General features: G+C 46.3%; 4 protein-coding genes across 19 annotated transcripts; 2 read left to right on the forward strand and 2 right to left on the reverse strand.

The window, feature by feature from the left end:
- The first annotated feature begins 2,301 nt into the window (after window positions 1–2,301).
- LOC100821615 (auxin-induced protein 15A) lies at window positions 2,302–3,447 on the forward strand. Its single transcript, XM_010235498.3, has one exon. It carries the CDS (start codon window positions 2,741–2,743, stop codon window positions 3,182–3,184), a length of 444 nt encoding a protein of 147 aa, XP_010233800.1. The 5' UTR covers window positions 2,302–2,740; the 3' UTR covers window positions 3,185–3,447.
- A 1,503-nt stretch (window positions 3,448–4,950) lies between these two features.
- Window positions 4,951–8,609, reverse strand: LOC100823693 (auxin-induced protein X15). The gene is made up of 2 exons (XM_024460855.1): window positions 5,885–8,609; window positions 4,951–5,658 (listed from the first exon to the last, which is right to left on the reverse strand). Exon 2 carries the CDS (start codon window positions 5,598–5,600, stop codon window positions 5,211–5,213), a length of 390 nt encoding a protein of 129 aa, XP_024316623.1. The 5' UTR covers window positions 5,601–5,658; window positions 5,885–8,609; the 3' UTR covers window positions 4,951–5,210.
- A 187-nt stretch (window positions 8,610–8,796) lies between these two features.
- LOC100845614 (KIN17-like protein) lies at window positions 8,797–10,422 on the reverse strand. The gene has a single exon (XM_003574529.4). The coding sequence runs from the start codon at window positions 10,225–10,227 to the stop codon at window positions 8,977–8,979; it is 1,251 nt and encodes a 416-aa protein (XP_003574577.1). The 5' UTR covers window positions 10,228–10,422; the 3' UTR covers window positions 8,797–8,976.
- A 262-nt stretch (window positions 10,423–10,684) lies between these two features.
- On the forward strand, window positions 10,685–15,632 carry LOC100839729 (splicing factor 3B subunit 1). 16 transcript variants are annotated; one of them, XR_002964650.1, is made up of 4 exons: window positions 10,685–14,614; window positions 14,839–14,891; window positions 15,022–15,088; window positions 15,176–15,632. XR_002964650.1 is itself a non-coding variant. In XM_024460852.1 (2 exons), the coding sequence occupies exon 1, from the start codon at window positions 10,770–10,772 to the stop codon at window positions 14,607–14,609; it is 3,840 nt and encodes a 1,279-aa protein (XP_024316620.1). In that variant the 5' UTR covers window positions 10,685–10,769; the 3' UTR covers window positions 14,610–14,614; window positions 14,839–15,632. The 16 variants fall into 16 exon arrangements, 4 of the variants coding, with proteins under 4 accessions (XP_024316620.1, XP_003574559.1, XP_024316621.1 ...); XR_002964651.1 differs by having other exon boundaries at window positions 15,022–15,085; XR_002964652.1 differs by having other exon boundaries at window positions 15,026–15,088.
- Window positions 15,633–15,814: the final 182 nt, after the last annotated feature.

The following is a 15,814-nucleotide window of genomic DNA, read 5'->3' on the forward strand; positions in this document are numbered from 1 at the left end:
AGAAGGAGCACACAAAAATAAAGATTCTTTCTTTAAGTCAAAAACTTTTGTACCCATCTTTTCAGAATGGAGGGATTTTTTTTTTGACACGTAAAGCACCTCTTTGTTCATTTGAAATCACAGTAACATCACTAATCAAGAGAGGTGCAATACTACTGGAAAGATCATCAAGCCAAACCGCAGGAGGGGAGAATTTAGCCAGCCTAGCCAACTCATGTGCAGGAACATTAGCTTCCCGTGGGCAGTGAGCAAAGGATATCTTGGCATAATCGTTTGAGAGGAAGAAACAGTCGTCGAAAATTGCTGCACCGAGACTCGCAGATCTCCCTCCCCAATTCATTGCCTCTATAGCTTCCATACTATCCGAATTTGCGACAAGACGATTACAACCAGCCATCTGTGCAAGCTCCAGGCCTAGCCTCATCGCCATCTCTTCGGCGAGAGAGACATTAGGACGCTCTCCAACAATATCTTGCCACATCGGGTAAAAAAACAATATCTTGCCACATAAGTTTTACACAAACCCAAATTATATATACGCATGCAACTATATCATATTCCTAAAACGCGGGAAAGATAGCGTGTACGGATGACCCAGACGGAAAAAAAAAACGCCATGCAGCAGCCATCGACCTTGAGCTGGAAGATACCAAGGGATCACTTGGACTAGTTCAAACAAAATATGTAGATATAATTCTGGATTTAAGAAAGGCAAGCAAAAGTAGTGGCAGGCCACCTAACCTGAACTGACCCCTAGTGACATCCGTACTCCTCGCCGTTCTTTCGACCGTACCATTGATAATATACAAGTAGAGCAAATCTTCCCCCTTTGGTCGTACGTACAGCCGTTTCGTCCTCTTCAGGCCTTGAGGGCCACTCATCTGTCACCGGCGTCGCCTCCAAGGCACCACTTCGATAATCTCCAGGCCGTGTTTGTTTTAGCTCCATTCCAAGAGGTTCTTTTCCATGGATCGATATATCCATGCGTGCATGCATGTGTGTCTTTGCTTGGCATGTGCATTTTTTATCTAATATGTGAACATCTTTAATTTGGCTTGCAGAAAGTAATACTCCTAGCAATTTCGTTTGCAGAAAGTAATACTCCTAGAGATATTGCTGTACTATCGTCTAGTATTACCTTAAATCATATAATTCATGCATGTTTGTTCTAATTTCACGACTTGTTCAAAAAAAAAATTGATTTTTTTTTGCGGACCGGCTTGTTTCAAATCAACAAGTTATGGGTTTCAAGGTGCGACGGATCACGACACCAATTGGACCTTTTGTATCAATTGGAGTAGCTATTTATGCACTTCTTTTAAACCAAAATGTTTCGTTAACTCATTCTCAAATCTCTACCGGGTCGGTGAATTTGAAACAACTAATCCTTCCGTTTTATAATTCTTGTCGAAATATTACATGTATTTAGACGTTTTTTAGGAATAGATACATCTATTTTTGAACAATTTTGAGACAAGAATTATGAAACGGAGGCGGTACTTTTGTATCTCCTTGAACTGAATGATGGATTCTTGGACTCTTAGTTTAGGCATCATCAATGGAACATGCTTCTTCAGAAGAAAAAGGAAAAAGAAAGGGGATGCTGGAACAGAAAAACTGCTTGAAGAACAGCTAGTACAGCTAGCTAGCTAATACTCTATTGACACTAAATCATCCGGCAGCAAAGAAAGCAAGATAAATATGGAACCAGATCATCCTAGCCAACATAACATGGCTCCCAAATCTCGTTGAAGAACACGTATGAACAGAAACCATTGACTCCATATTAATTGTTTACCAATAATGCTATTATTCTCTAAACAAAAATATTGTGTTACAGTGTGTCATTGACAGCCAGATCGATCCCACAGGAGCCGGCGTAATTAAAGAAGCCCTGGCCTGTTCTGGCGGTGGCTAAGTGCTCATCTGGATTCCATCGTCAACAGAAACAATACAGGAAGATATAAACAGGATTAACCTAAATTACCTTTCGTAATCGAGACATGTCATTCCTAATTTCTTCGAAGTTTCAACAACAGTCTCTTGGTACCAGCTACTCGCTCTGTCGTCATTGGCGCCTACCAGCACCAAAAGAAACACTCCAAATCCAAAACAAGAGAGAATTGACTATATAGCTACAAAACAATCATGTTATAACCTATTACCAAAGCAGTAAAGTAGGCCGGACTGAACACTAAAAAGAACATTATATTAAACCATATGATATAGAGTTAATTCTGAAATGGAGATCGACTACCGAAGACCAACAGACGCCATAAAATTTACGCAGATACTATAAACATATAAATTTTCGAGTACTGCTCTGCTATATTTTAATTTTAGCGCGTAAACAATGATTAATCTCCAAGAGTTTAGTAGTACTAGTACAAAATAGGGCACACTTGCTACAAAGCTCCAGCTATGCAACAAAAGAAGAAGAAATGGCTCCAAAGAACAAGAAGAGAGGCCGAGCAAGCCACCCCAGCTGTGCTATATAAGATCGATGCAGCTGCTGCCCCAAGAACTCCAGACCTCACATGCTTTGATCTCTCCTCTCCCAATCCTCCTCTTAATCTCCTCCTCCTCGCCGAGCCCGCGACGCAGAGATCGCCATTATTTTCCGGGGGCTTCGATCAGAGGAGGAGGATCAGAGATTCAGAGGAGGTGCGAGTGATACAAATTGGGTCTCGAGCTCTCCATCGAATCGATCTATCAATTAATCAAGCAGCTAGCCGGCGCCATGATGATGATGGGGTACCTGAGCCTCCGGGCGCCGAGGCAGCTGGCCGGCGGGAGGAGCAGCAGCAACAAGGCGGCGGAGCGGGCGGCGCTGCTGGGCGAGGAGGACGCGGGGGCGGGGGCGGCGGTGCCGAGGGGGTACTTCGCGGTGTACGTGGGCGCGGAGGCGCGGCGGTTCGTGGTGCCCGTGAGCTACCTCTGCCAGCCGGCGTTCCGGGCGCTCATGGAGCTCGCGGCGGAGGAGTTCGGCTTCGGCCAGGCCGGCGGCCTCCGGTTCCCCTGCCGCGAGGAGGACTTCCTCGCCATCGTCGCCGACCTCGACGCCGCCCGGGCCGACCGCGCCGAGTCGCGCCACCGCCGCCGGAGCTCCGGCGCCGGCGCCGGCGCGGGCAAGCTCGGCGCCATGCTCTTCGCCCATGCGCGCGCGCAGGTCGTGCAGACGTAGAAGAAGAGAAGAGAAGAGAAGAGGAGGAATTGTTTCTTCCGTCTCTTAATTTTGGGCTTCCGAGCTGAGCTGAGTTGAGTTCATTTGGTTAATTTGGTGTGGTTGTGGCCATGAATGATGGTGTGTACCTTGATGATCTCATATCCAATTCACCATTAGTTTTTATGACGATCAATTATTTATGGCCAAAGTTAATCGACTCGTTGGTTGTATTTGCTTGATTTGACGATGAGAATCAATAAAATGCTTATTATAGGGAAAAACATATAGCATAGTACTCCGTATCTTACAATTTCGTCATGCATGTATGGTTCGTTTATCAAACATTCAATGAAATTTCATCGCAGTCAGCAAATTCAGTAGTACATGGGAGTTCAAATAAATTATCAAGAACTTGTCAAATTTTGGTTGGATTTCTGTCAATTTCAGGTGGAAATTTTGGTCCTTTGTCTGAAACCATTCGAATTATCGTACGATTCTCAGATCGTATCCAACGATGATCCATATAATGACACAGTATGAACAATCTAGGATTGTGTCGCTTCTGTATCTCCATTCATTAGTCGACGGAAGGACTCTGAAACTGTCTTTACATGTTTCGATTAGTTGATGGAAGGAAGATGATTGTGCATTTGCGCGATTGCTCATCATACCCTCTGCCCTCATGTTGGTTCATCGGAAAATCTGAACCGGTAATTTTGCATGATCCTTTTTGTAAGCGACAATCGCTCTCGGTTGGATGCGATGAATGAACCGAGATTAGCATTAGCATAAGTTGGATAATCTGAACCGATGCTGCTGCTGACCTAGCCTGGATGATCACAGATCACGGTTGGACTCAAGTTTTGTGTTTTTTAGGTGTACATATAATGGGATATTGGCATTGTACTTTCAAATTTGAACTAGATACCGAAGCTTGCCAAGGAATAGCCCGCATCAAAACAGGTCCCTAAAAGTTTGTTCCTCTTCTTCTGTCTGTCCGTTCAATCGTAGAAGAACAACTTCTGTCAAGATGGAACTTCACAGCTATTCAGGCTAGGCACTGCAGTCTAGAGAAACTGCACTCCCAGTATTTTGCTGATCTGTTTGGAATGTTCTCCAAATTTGCTCAGCAACCAGAATAACATAGACCTAGCATGTTCCAGCTGTGTAACAAGATACTTGCAGCTAGCACAACTGAAACAGAGACTGGTGGGAGAATTCAGCCACACAGTTCCTACAGAGGGGGACTCCTTCCCTTATAACCGAATTCCAGAATTCCGCCCTTTTAGTCTGTATAGTGTTTACAAGCTCATTATGCGCGAATGCTGACACGGCAAAGCAGGGTCACCGCCATGTCATGTCCCTCCTATAAACTCCTCTCCTTATAATATGCGCCGGAGGTACCGTGACCCAGGAGATGGAAGAGTAGCGACGTCGGCGGTTCGTTCACAGAGGGAATTTTGAAAAGGAAAACATGTTTTTTTTAACTAACGCTGCCATCTTCCTTTTTCTGGAACTTTCATTTATAAGTCTTAAAAAGCACAGTGCAAGACAGTAATAAATATTCTGTAGTGCAAGGGAGAATACATTGTTTTGACCCTTGATCAGGGGACTACATGTGTCAAAGGATGAGGGAGTCGATGTGTCAAAATAAGCAATTTAACAAGACATGCCGTACCAAAGTTAAAGCATGTAATTCTTGCAGATTCATGAAATGGTTGTTTCTGTAATCAGGACTGAACCATCATGAACAAAACCTTGAAGAGGAACTGAGGAGCAAGAAGGCAACGGAAATGTAAATACATTACATAAGTTAACAACAAACAATAATTGAATCATACAAAATAATTTTTAACCAAGATACTTATTGTGAATCCTTCATAAAATTTTCACTCAAAAGAATGTGACACCTTCATTTCATGCTCAGACAAACCGAGATCATCAATTCGCGAACTCTTCTTCCTCTTCTCCTTGAAGAATTAAGAACCAAGAATGGAACAAATGGACAAAAGGAAAAAGAAAAAGGAAGGGATCCATGAAACCATCATCTGCACAAGACCTCATACTCTGAAGAGAAGTAGCAGGTAGCCTCCTTCTTCCTGCCCACCAGCCTCAGGATGCCCTCAAACACCTCCACATCACAGGGGATCCTCAGGGCGCCCTCATGCCGGAACCCAAACTCCTCCTCTGCTTCCCTGAGCAGCTCCTCGAATGCCCAGTGCCCAAGGTACTCTGTGGGGATCACAAACCTCCTCATCTCCTCCCCGACGCACACCGCGAAGAAGCCCCTCGGGACGTCGGCAGCACCACCGCTGCCGTGCTTGCCGTTGCCGGCTTTCGGAGCAAGCGCAAGCCTCTTCCACTTCTTGAGGAGCTGCTGCAGCCTCACGATGTCCCTGATCTTGTTGCTGCTTGCCCTGCCTTGCTCACCCATTGTCAGTGTGGACGTGTGGGTTTCTCTTGTCTCAGGCTGCTGCTGCTGTCTCCTTTGCCTGGTGCAAAGAATTATGAGGGACTGGCAATATATAGGAGGTTGAATCAGTATTCATTAGCGTGTACATTGGGTTAGCTCTAATGTTGTAATCAATGGTTTGATATGGCGCTTTCTTTAAGTCTGGGAGCTCCGTTTTCTATGTTCTGTTCTTAGGATATTAAACTAATGCAAAGCAAACAACGGGCACCACTAGTCGTGTAGTCCTTCTTTCTTTATCACATTACCTGTACTGCACAGCTAAGCAAATATAGTGCACACTCTGAAGGATTGTACTCCCTTCTGCAGTGAAACCAACATTTTGCTTCTACTTCTTTAGTCTGAAATGTGTCTGCATGGGAGAAGGTAAACATATCATCATGCTGCCCATGGTAAAATAAACAAGAACATGAAGGTTAAAAAGATAATGATAACATTATGTAGAACTCAGGACACATGACTATTTTGCTGAAGAAAGTAAAGACAAGTAGCTAGTGAGCTATTACTAGGGTGTACTCATTTCATATGATCAATTGCATTTGGTCCAAGTAAGAGAGGCTGATGAAAGATTCCAGACGTTTTGTACGCGGCCGCTGGATTTTATTCTATATTTGTGAAGAAGTTGTTCTTTCAATATCATGTCAGAACCTGACGTCTGAAAGAATGCAAGTGCGATCCAACTGATGAAAGATTCTCCTCCCTGCTAATGATGAGCAATCAGCACATCTCTACTCCGCTTATCTGAACAACTACCAGCATGATTTGCTTCAATCTCATCATTGCTGCAAGACAAATAACACTTTCATGTATTGGAAAAGGACTGGTCTAGTCCTAGCTTTAGGTAGCAGCCCAAACCACTCGTCTACTCCTGCAGATTGTAGTGTTTGACTCTGAAACAGAAGGTGCTTACGCAATAACATATATAAGGCCTTTGGCTTGTTTACTTCTCTGTTTTCTTTTCTGGTAATCATTCACAGATTTGGGGGTTATTGGGTCAATGTCAGTACTGAAACTTCACAATATTCTGCATTTCCCATGTTTAGTTTGCTCCTGAAAGCACAGTTCCGCAGCATTCAGGTTCACCTGAAAAACGAAAGAGGAGAAGCTTCTGAGTTTCAGTTTTGGGAAAATAACTGAAATATGTATTTTGTTGCTAATTTGAACGACTTCTACTTTCAAGAACGCAAGAACAGTGATAAATCATGTTTCTGGCAGTAAACTAACAGTAAAACTCTGCAAGACTACAAGCTAGTCAAAATATCATCAGTACAGCAGAATACTGCCGTATAATCAAAAGGTTTCCATTTAAATGACCAAGAACTGAAGCAGAGACTCTTAAACCCCTGATTATGTACATCGCATTCGTTTAACTAGAGATGCTATATATAAAAATCAGATGGCTCTCTTTTCTGGCCTGTCCATCACTCGTGAGAGCTTCTTTCGGTTATTATCAGGTGCAGCACAGAACACCAACTGCAATACATGCATCTGAACTTGCAATATTTGGTTATCTCATCCACGCATCTTAAAGAAGATGAAAAAAATACTGGCAGGACTCAGGACACATCTTAAAATAAGTAAAGCCATCCACACCTGCGGTGCAGAAATTGTTGCATCAGATGCATAACCGAAGCAACTGTTGCTCCCTTCTAAGATAATGAGTCATGCACATGGCAACTGAAAATATGGTATCTGAGCAGAGTAAGGTTCATGTGAAGTATAGAACACCAGAGATCAGACTGCAAATGGTCAGACATGCCATTGGTCACATCTAGCTGACACAAAACACCCCGATCCGGCATACATTTCCGTGCTTGGCAGGTTGGCACGGATGGTAGCACTGGCACATGCAAGGCGATCACTTCCATTGCTGTCTAGATATGAAGCCACAGCACAGAACACATAAGAAAATGTCGATAATAGATGATAAGAATCACTTGGCTAATAATTTTTCACTAAGTAACTATGGGTTAGGCTGTTGCTAAAAGTAATATTGATAAGCTGCTAATCGAAATGGGCAGAAAAAAGGTATTATAGAGTCTGACTTCTCTAACAGAAAGTGTAGTATATAAATAAAAAATTGAAATGACAATGCTTAAGTAGCTTAGTGATCAGATAACATGAAAAGATAGCAACATACAATGATATGAAAGGGGATGCAATGGACACTGTGTGCATAAAAGCATGGTCACTTTCTACAATCACACCTACCAAATCTATGCAACCAACCAATCAGGTAACTTTTAATCGAAAACAAGCATACCTGCAATGAGTACCGTGATAGAGACAACACACTGTCCAAAAACTTCATAAAGAGGACAATTTTGATTCAGCTTCATCCATGCACATATTTTTCTTTCTCTGTGGCTTAAGATACAATAGTTCCAGTTAGACAGTTGTATCTTTAGCAGCTACCAATTACATACAAGTCAAAATAAAGTATACCCGCAAAAATAAAAATAAAAAATAAAGTATGGCTGCTGTGCTGACACCTAACAATATATGTGATGAACTATGAGCTGTGACACGAAGCTCAGACGAACTGAAATGTCTTGTGGATAATTATACAGCTTAATTATAAAAGGGTGAATTCCTGAGGAAGTTTCTTGGGTTGAGTAAGAACTATGAGGATTGAACAAATAATTCATTAGTCTCACAGGATACTCGGAAGGGCAGTGTTGTTTAGGAAGTTGGATTTGCCATGTTCAAGTTTCAACGGAGTCATCAGATAGTAGAAAGCACATAGAGCCAGTAGTAGCTTCCCTGTTAGATTTTCATATACTATTAGATGAAGCTGAAGAAAAGAAGCCGCACATTCACAGAAATGAGTATTCATACATTCCGTTCGTAGTTCATCAGAGTAACTAGGATGGCTTTCTTTAGGCTGAGTACATGGACATGGCAAATTTGTCTCGCTGTCACTAAAAAAAGTACATAGCTATGTATATGCCATCCCATACAACAAGCATAAGAATCTTTGCTAGAGACTATATTTCGTAATCCCAAATCATATTTGGCTGCCTTTTCTTTTAACTGCATCTTTGGCTATCATGATGGATGGCAAATAATGCAACAAAGTAACAAGCTACCAAAAATTAAACTGGTAACAAGATTGACTCGGAACAAATACGAACAAGTTGAGCAATGTGCTTTCAGCAGCAAGAGTGAACTAGAAACATCAAGATTTCAAACTTCTTCAATAGGTGATATTCTAGCACAAGCACAAATGCACATACACTATCACACAACTAACAGACAGAGCTAGTACATTGGGTCTGTAACTCCATTTTACAGCAAAAAGAAGTGCTGGAATTGAAAAATGAAATTCCATGATATCTCACTAAGCAACCTTGCAAATGTCTTCATACTCAATGGCCCTGAGAACTTTCCCATCATATAGGCCCTTCTCAACCTGCAATTTGGCACAGAATCTCTCTGTGTCCACTGCGAGCAACCTTGCATTCGACCCCCGGTAAGCCCCATTCACAATCCGCACCAGCCCACCAATCTGTGGGATCACGGTCTCAAGTTCATCTTGGTCGACCCTGAGAACATGCTTGCTCTCTAGCATCTCAATCTCCCCAACATACTTATCGATCACCCTCTTCACCAGCCCCTTCTGCTTGTAGTACCCCTTCTCAGCCAGAGATTTACTCATTACCTTGACAACGATGCCAGGGCACAGCCAGTAGTCCTTCCGGTTGCTCCGCTCCTTAGCATTCTCCTCCTCCTTCATCAGGTCTTCAATGGCTGACCTCCTCGGTTCTGCTGCTTTCCCAGCATCTTTCCCCTTCTTATTGACCACCTCCTCCTCTTCCTCGAAGCCAAATTTCATCTTTGGCTTATCGTCGAAAGGGTTAACCTTAGGCGGTGGTGCAGCCCGCTGGAGTGCAATTGCAATCTTCCTTGTTGTCTTGTTGGCCTCCTTCACATCCTCCTCCTCCGGTTCTTCTTGATCATCGTCTGATCCTGAATACTCATCTTCACTACCCGTGACACCCTCGGCATCCGCATCATCTTCATCGCCATTAGCCTTGGACATGGATTGCTGGGCGCGCTCAATCTGCCGGGCAATCATGAGCTCCTGCCGCTCGTCCTCGGCGAGGTCGGACTTGACCCTCTTGCGCTTGAGCCTGTCCTTGATGGCCTGCTCGGAGTCCCTGTCGATGTAGGTGAGGAACCAGCCCTTGGGCGTCTCCTCGACCTTGGCGTGGCCCTCGCGGCCAAGGAACTTGACGAACTCGGTGAGCGTGGCCCAGCGGGTGGAGTTCATGTGCACGTGGTGGCGGTCGGCGATGAACTCGTTGTAGACGACGGTGGCGGCGACGCGGGAGCTGCGGTGGGCGCGGCGGAGCAGGGTGAGGAACTCCTCGAGGAACTCGTCGGAGAAGCCCTCGACGACGCGGTCGGGGGCCTGGCCGAAGATGGCCATCTGCCGCTGGTGCGACTCCGACATGCAGTGGCACTTGAAGCCGTTCTCGTCGCGGCACTGCTTCTGGCACATCTGGCAGTACCACCGCAGCTTCTGCAGACCCTTGGCCTTGATCCGGTTCGCGATCGCCTTCGGCGTCAGGAAGTCGCTCTTCCCCATACCGCCGCCGCTGCCTTCTGCCGCTGGGATGCGAAGAGGAGGAGCTTTGTGAAGGGGCTGGGTGGAGGGGCGGCGAGAAGAGGCGCGGGTACGGGCCGGCGAGCGGCGGCGGCGCCGGAGGGATCAGGGAAGGCTAGTCTGGTGGATTGGGGATTGGATCGGGGAGTTGATTTGGAGGCACTGGAATTCGGAGGGCTTATTTGAAAATGTGTCGAGGACGACGAGACAGACTAGAGCAAGAATTCTCGAAAAATAAAAATAAATAACTAATGATTTTTTATTTATTTTTATTTAGAAACAAACATAGAATTGGAAGATGATTTTATTAGAGTAAAAAGTCGGTTCCTGGTTTCCACGGATCAACGGTTCAGATCATCCTGCGACTGGACGAACGGCCCAGATTGTGCCGTGAAGCAAGCTTTATCTCCGTCCATACAACAAACAAAGGCGCCCGATCCGAAATCCAGAACTCACCCCGCTTTCTTCCCCAAATCTCGCTCGCCTCTCGCTCCTCTCGCGAAACCCTAGCCGCGGCCGCCGCCATGGACGGGATCGACGCGGAGCTGGCGCGCGCGCAGGACGAGCGCCGGAAGCTGGAGGAGGCCCTGGAGGCCGGCGCGCCCATGGCCGTCTCCTCCGTCACCTTCGACACGGACCTCTACGGCGGGGGCGGCTCCGACCCCAACCGCTTCGCCGGCTACGACACCTCCATCCCGGCCTCCGAGGACGACGCGCCCGAGGACGTCCACGCCGAGCCCGCCGCCAACCCCGCTGCCCGCCGCCTCGCGTCCTACACGGGCCACGCTGTCGCCGCCGCCGACATCCCCCGGTCGGACGACGACGGGATGCCCGTGAAGAAGTCCCAGCGCATCATCGACCGCGAGGACGACTACCGCCGGCGCCGCCTCGACCGCATCATCTCGCCCGAGCGCCACGACGCCTTCGCCGCCGGGGAGGCCACCCCGGACCCCTCCGTGCGGACCTATGTCGATGCCATGCGCGAAAACAAGGTGCAGCAGGAGAAGGAGTATGTGCTGCGGGAGATTGCTAAGAAGAAGAAGGAGGAAGAGGAGAAAGCCAAGGAGAAGAAGGCTGCCCCTGAGCCAGTGCCAGCCGCGACCAAGCGTCGCAACAGGTGGGATCAATCGCAGGATGGGGATACTGCTGCTGCTGGGGCCAAGAAGGCGAAGACTGCCTCAGACTGGGATGCCCCTGATGCAACCCCTGGGATTGGGCGCTGGGACGCCACCCCTGGACGCATTGGTGATGCGACACCCTCTGTGAGGAGGAATAGGTGGGATGAGACACCAACCCCGGGGAGGATGGCTGATGCAGATGCGACTCCCGCAGCTGGTGGCATTACTCCAGGAGCCACCCCTTCTGGGGCATGGGATGCTACTCCTAAGCTGCCTGGTGGGCTTGTCACACCAACACCCAAGAAGCAGAGGTCGAGGTGGGATGAGACACCCGCGAGTATGGGGAGTGCAACACCTGGTGGTACGGCTGCGACACCTGCAAATTACACTCCTGGAGTGACTCCATTTGGAGCAGAGAATCTTGCCACACCAACACCTGGCCATCTTGCTCGTGGCCCAATAACTCCGGAGCAGTACCAGCTCATGCGTTGGGAACGGGACATTGAGGAGAGGAACAGGCCTCTCACTGATGAGGAGCTTGACAGCATGTTCCCGCAGGAGGGTTACAAGATTCTTGAACCTCCGGCTTCATACCAGCCCATACGCACCCCAGCGAGGAAGCTGCTTGCTACGCCAACACCTCTGGGCACACCGCTTTATGCTATTCCGGAGGAGAATCGTGGACAACAGTATGATGTGCCCAAGGAGATGGTTGGGTTGCCACTCATGAAGCCAGAGGATTACCAGTACTTTGGAACTTTGCTGAACGAGGATGAGGAGGAGCAGCTTACTCCAGAGGAGCAGAAGGAGAGGAAAATCATGAAGCTCCTGCTAAAGGTTAAGAATGGCACGCCCCCGCAGCGAAAGACAGCACTTCGGCAGCTCACAGACAAAGCACGGGAATTTGGTGCTGGCCCACTGTTCAACAAAATCCTGCCATTGCTCATGCAGCCAACACTCGAGGATCAAGAGCGCCATCTCCTGGTGAAGGTCATTGACAGGGTGCTGTATAAGCTGGATGAGCTGGTCCGTCCATTTGTGCATAAGATTCTTGTGGTTATCGAGCCGCTTTTGATTGATGAGGATTATTATGCTCGTGTTGAGGGCAGGGAGATTATCTCAAATCTAAGCAAAGCTGCTGGTCTTGCTACTATGATTGCCGCCATGAGACCGGATATTGATAATATCGATGAGTATGTGAGGAATACAACTGCTAGGGCATTCAGTGTGGTGGCTTCTGCTTTGGGTATCCCTGCCCTCCTCCCGTTTTTAAAGGCTGTCTGTCAGAGTAAGAAGTCCTGGCAAGCTCGGCACACTGGTATCAAGATTGTTCAGCAGATTGCTATTCTCATGGGCTGCGCTGTTCTGCCTCACCTTAAGAACCTAGTTGAGATCATTGAGCATGGTTTAAGTGACGAGAACCAGAAAGTGCGGACAATCACTGCCCTCTCCCTTGCTGCACTTGCTGAAGCTGCTGCACCCTATGGTATAGAAAGCTTTGACAGTGTGTTGAAGCCTCTGTGGAAGGGTATCAGATCTCACCGTGGGAAAGTCCTTGCTGCCTTCTTGAAGGCTATTGGTTTCATCATCCCTCTTATGGATGCTCTTTATGCCAGTTACTACACGAAGGAGGTGATGCAAGTCCTGATTAGGGAATTCCAGTCACCAGATGAAGAGATGAAGAAGATTGTGCTGAAGGTTGTTAAGCAGTGTGTCAGTACAGAGGGTGTGGAAGCTGATTATATTCGGAGTGACATCCTTCCAGATTTCTTCAAACACTTCTGGGTTCGGAGAATGGCTCTAGATCGTAGGAACTATAAGCAACTTGTGGAAACAACGGTCGAGATGGCAAACAAGGTGGGAGTTACTGGTATCGTTGGGAAGATTGTTGAGGATCTGAAAGATGAAAGTGAGCCTTACAGGAGAATGGTGATGGAAACAATTGAGAAGGTGGTGGCTAACTTGGGTGCTTCGGATATTGAACCTCGTCTGGAGGAGCTGCTTATTGATGGCATCTTGTATGCTTTCCAAGAGCAGACAAGTGATGATGCAAATGTCATGCTTAATGGCTTTGGAGCAGTTGTTAATGCGCTCGGCCAGAGGGTCAAGCCTTACCTTCCTCAGATATGTGGTACCATCAAGTGGCGATTGAACAACAAGAGTGCAAAAGTCAGGCAGCAAGCTGCTGATCTGATCTCAAGGATAGCCATTGTGATGAAGCAGTGCCAGGAGGAGCAGCTTATGGGTCACCTGGGTGTTGTGCTGTATGAGTACTTGGGAGAGGAGTACCCTGAGGTGCTGGGGTCAATTCTTGGAGCTTTGAAGGCCATTGTGAATGTCATTGGTATGACTAAGATGACACCACCAATCAAGGATCTTCTTCCTCGGCTGACCCCCATCTTGAAGAATAGGCATGAGAAGGTCCAAGAGAACTGCATTGATCTAGTTGGTAGGATTGCTGATCGTGGAGCAGAATTTGTACCAGCTAGGGAGTGGATGAGGATCTGTTTTGAGCTGCTGGAAATGTTGAAGGCTCACAAGAAGGGCATCAGAAGAGCTACTGTGAACACATTCGGGTATATCGCAAAGGCAATTGGGCCACAGGATGTTTTGGCCACCCTGTTGAATAACTTGAAGGTGCAGGAGCGGCAGAACCGTGTTTGCACTACTGTAGCAATTGCTATCGTTGCTGAAACTTGTTCGCCTTTTACCGTTCTGCCTGCCCTCATGAATGAGTACCGGGTTCCAGAGCTTAATGTCCAGAATGGTGTTTTGAAATCTCTCTCTTTCCTGTTTGAGTATATCGGTGAAATGGGCAAAGATTACATATATGCTGTCACTCCGTTGCTTGAAGATGCTCTAATGGACAGGGATCTTGTTCACAGGCAGACTGCTGCATCTGCTGTTAAGCATATGGCTCTAGGAGTTGCTGGCTTGGGTTGTGAAGATGCTCTTGTCCATCTGCTTAACTATGTCTGGCCCAACATATTTGAGACATCTCCCCATGTCATTAATGCTGTCATGGAGGCTATCGAGGGGATGAGGGTTGCTCTAGGTGCAGCTGTGGTTCTGAATTATTGCCTCCAAGGCCTTTTCCACCCAGCAAGGAAAGTACGTGAAGTATATTGGAAGATCTACAACTCGCTGTACATTGGTGCGCAAGATGCACTTGTTGCTTCTTATCCTGCACTAGGCGACGACGGGGACAATATTTTCAGTCGTCCAGAGCTAGCCATGTTCGTGTGATCAACGTGAGTCTTCCTTATCATATGTGCAGATCTTGCATTTCCTTCTGTGTGCAATTCTTTTTAGTTTGTTATGGTGCTTTTGAGTTTTCTTGAACTTGTATTGTTCCTCAACAAACGTACAGACAACGAGTTCATGACTTGTAGGTCTTGAAACATCAATTGATTTTCTGTTAACACTTTCTGATATCATTTGCGTCCATATACCTTTAAAACTATTTTGGGTTTAGTGTTTAGGTATGGATTGCAAGAAGTTGCCCCTTGTCAGCAAATCTGGCTACAGGTTATATGAGCATTCAAGCAGTAGCAAGTGGTGTTTAATCTTGTGTTGTCTCGTTTATTTTTGTATTTTGTTGTATGTTCTGTTTTTGCTCTCTACAAAACAAGGATCTGATATGCAAACGCATTGGCAGGCAGGATGTACATGTCCATGCATCGTCATCCATATGCATCGATGCATGTGAAGCTTGAACTGGGGTGGTATTTGAATTAGAGCTCACATTTAATTACTTGGTGTAACTTCTTGTGATGTCTGTCTTTATTGAAGCTGCATTTTTGTATTTGCAGGCTTATTCCTTCTGAAGGGGGTGCAATCTTTAAGAAATGTTTTTTCCTGGTTTACTGTACTGCTAAACCGCTGTCGTGATCCGATGTACTAACTCATTTCAGAACTGATTGTTTTTTCAGGCTATGTTGGTGCAAGTCTAGCAAAGCGGCTTATCTGGAATCGGGACAAGTCCGTCGTAAGAGGAGAGTAGCATGTTTACTTCGTCACAACTTGTAATACTATGTCTAGCCTGTCATAATGGAATGTTTTGAAGAGTGGTGACAATCGTAGAGTTGGTATCGCCTTTATATATGACATGTAAAATGTTTGTCACGGTGGCCATTACTGTTGTTGAAACTTCGTCTTAGGTCATATTAGATATGCAGTGAACTGTTGAGGTTGGGTAACACTTTTATGGTTCCTGTAACACGAGTATGGTTGGCTCGCATCTGTTTTATGCTGGTGATTTTGTTTGTCCGATGGTGTTTCAAGTCGGAATCATATTGGTTTGCTTGAACCATCGCCTGTCAGAATGTGCAATTGGGTTTAATTTATTCGAAGCCTGGGACTTAGGGCTCTGCAATTTGTTCACTGGAATATTGGAATTTGACTTAGTTCGAGAATTTGTTGTGGCTCGGGCGTTGAACTTATCCGGGCCG

Source organism: Brachypodium distachyon, chromosome 3, assembly GCF_000005505.3.
Source record: "Brachypodium distachyon strain Bd21 chromosome 3, Brachypodium_distachyon_v3.0, whole genome shotgun sequence".
Taxonomy (NCBI): Eukaryota; Viridiplantae; Streptophyta; class Magnoliopsida; order Poales; family Poaceae; genus Brachypodium; species Brachypodium distachyon.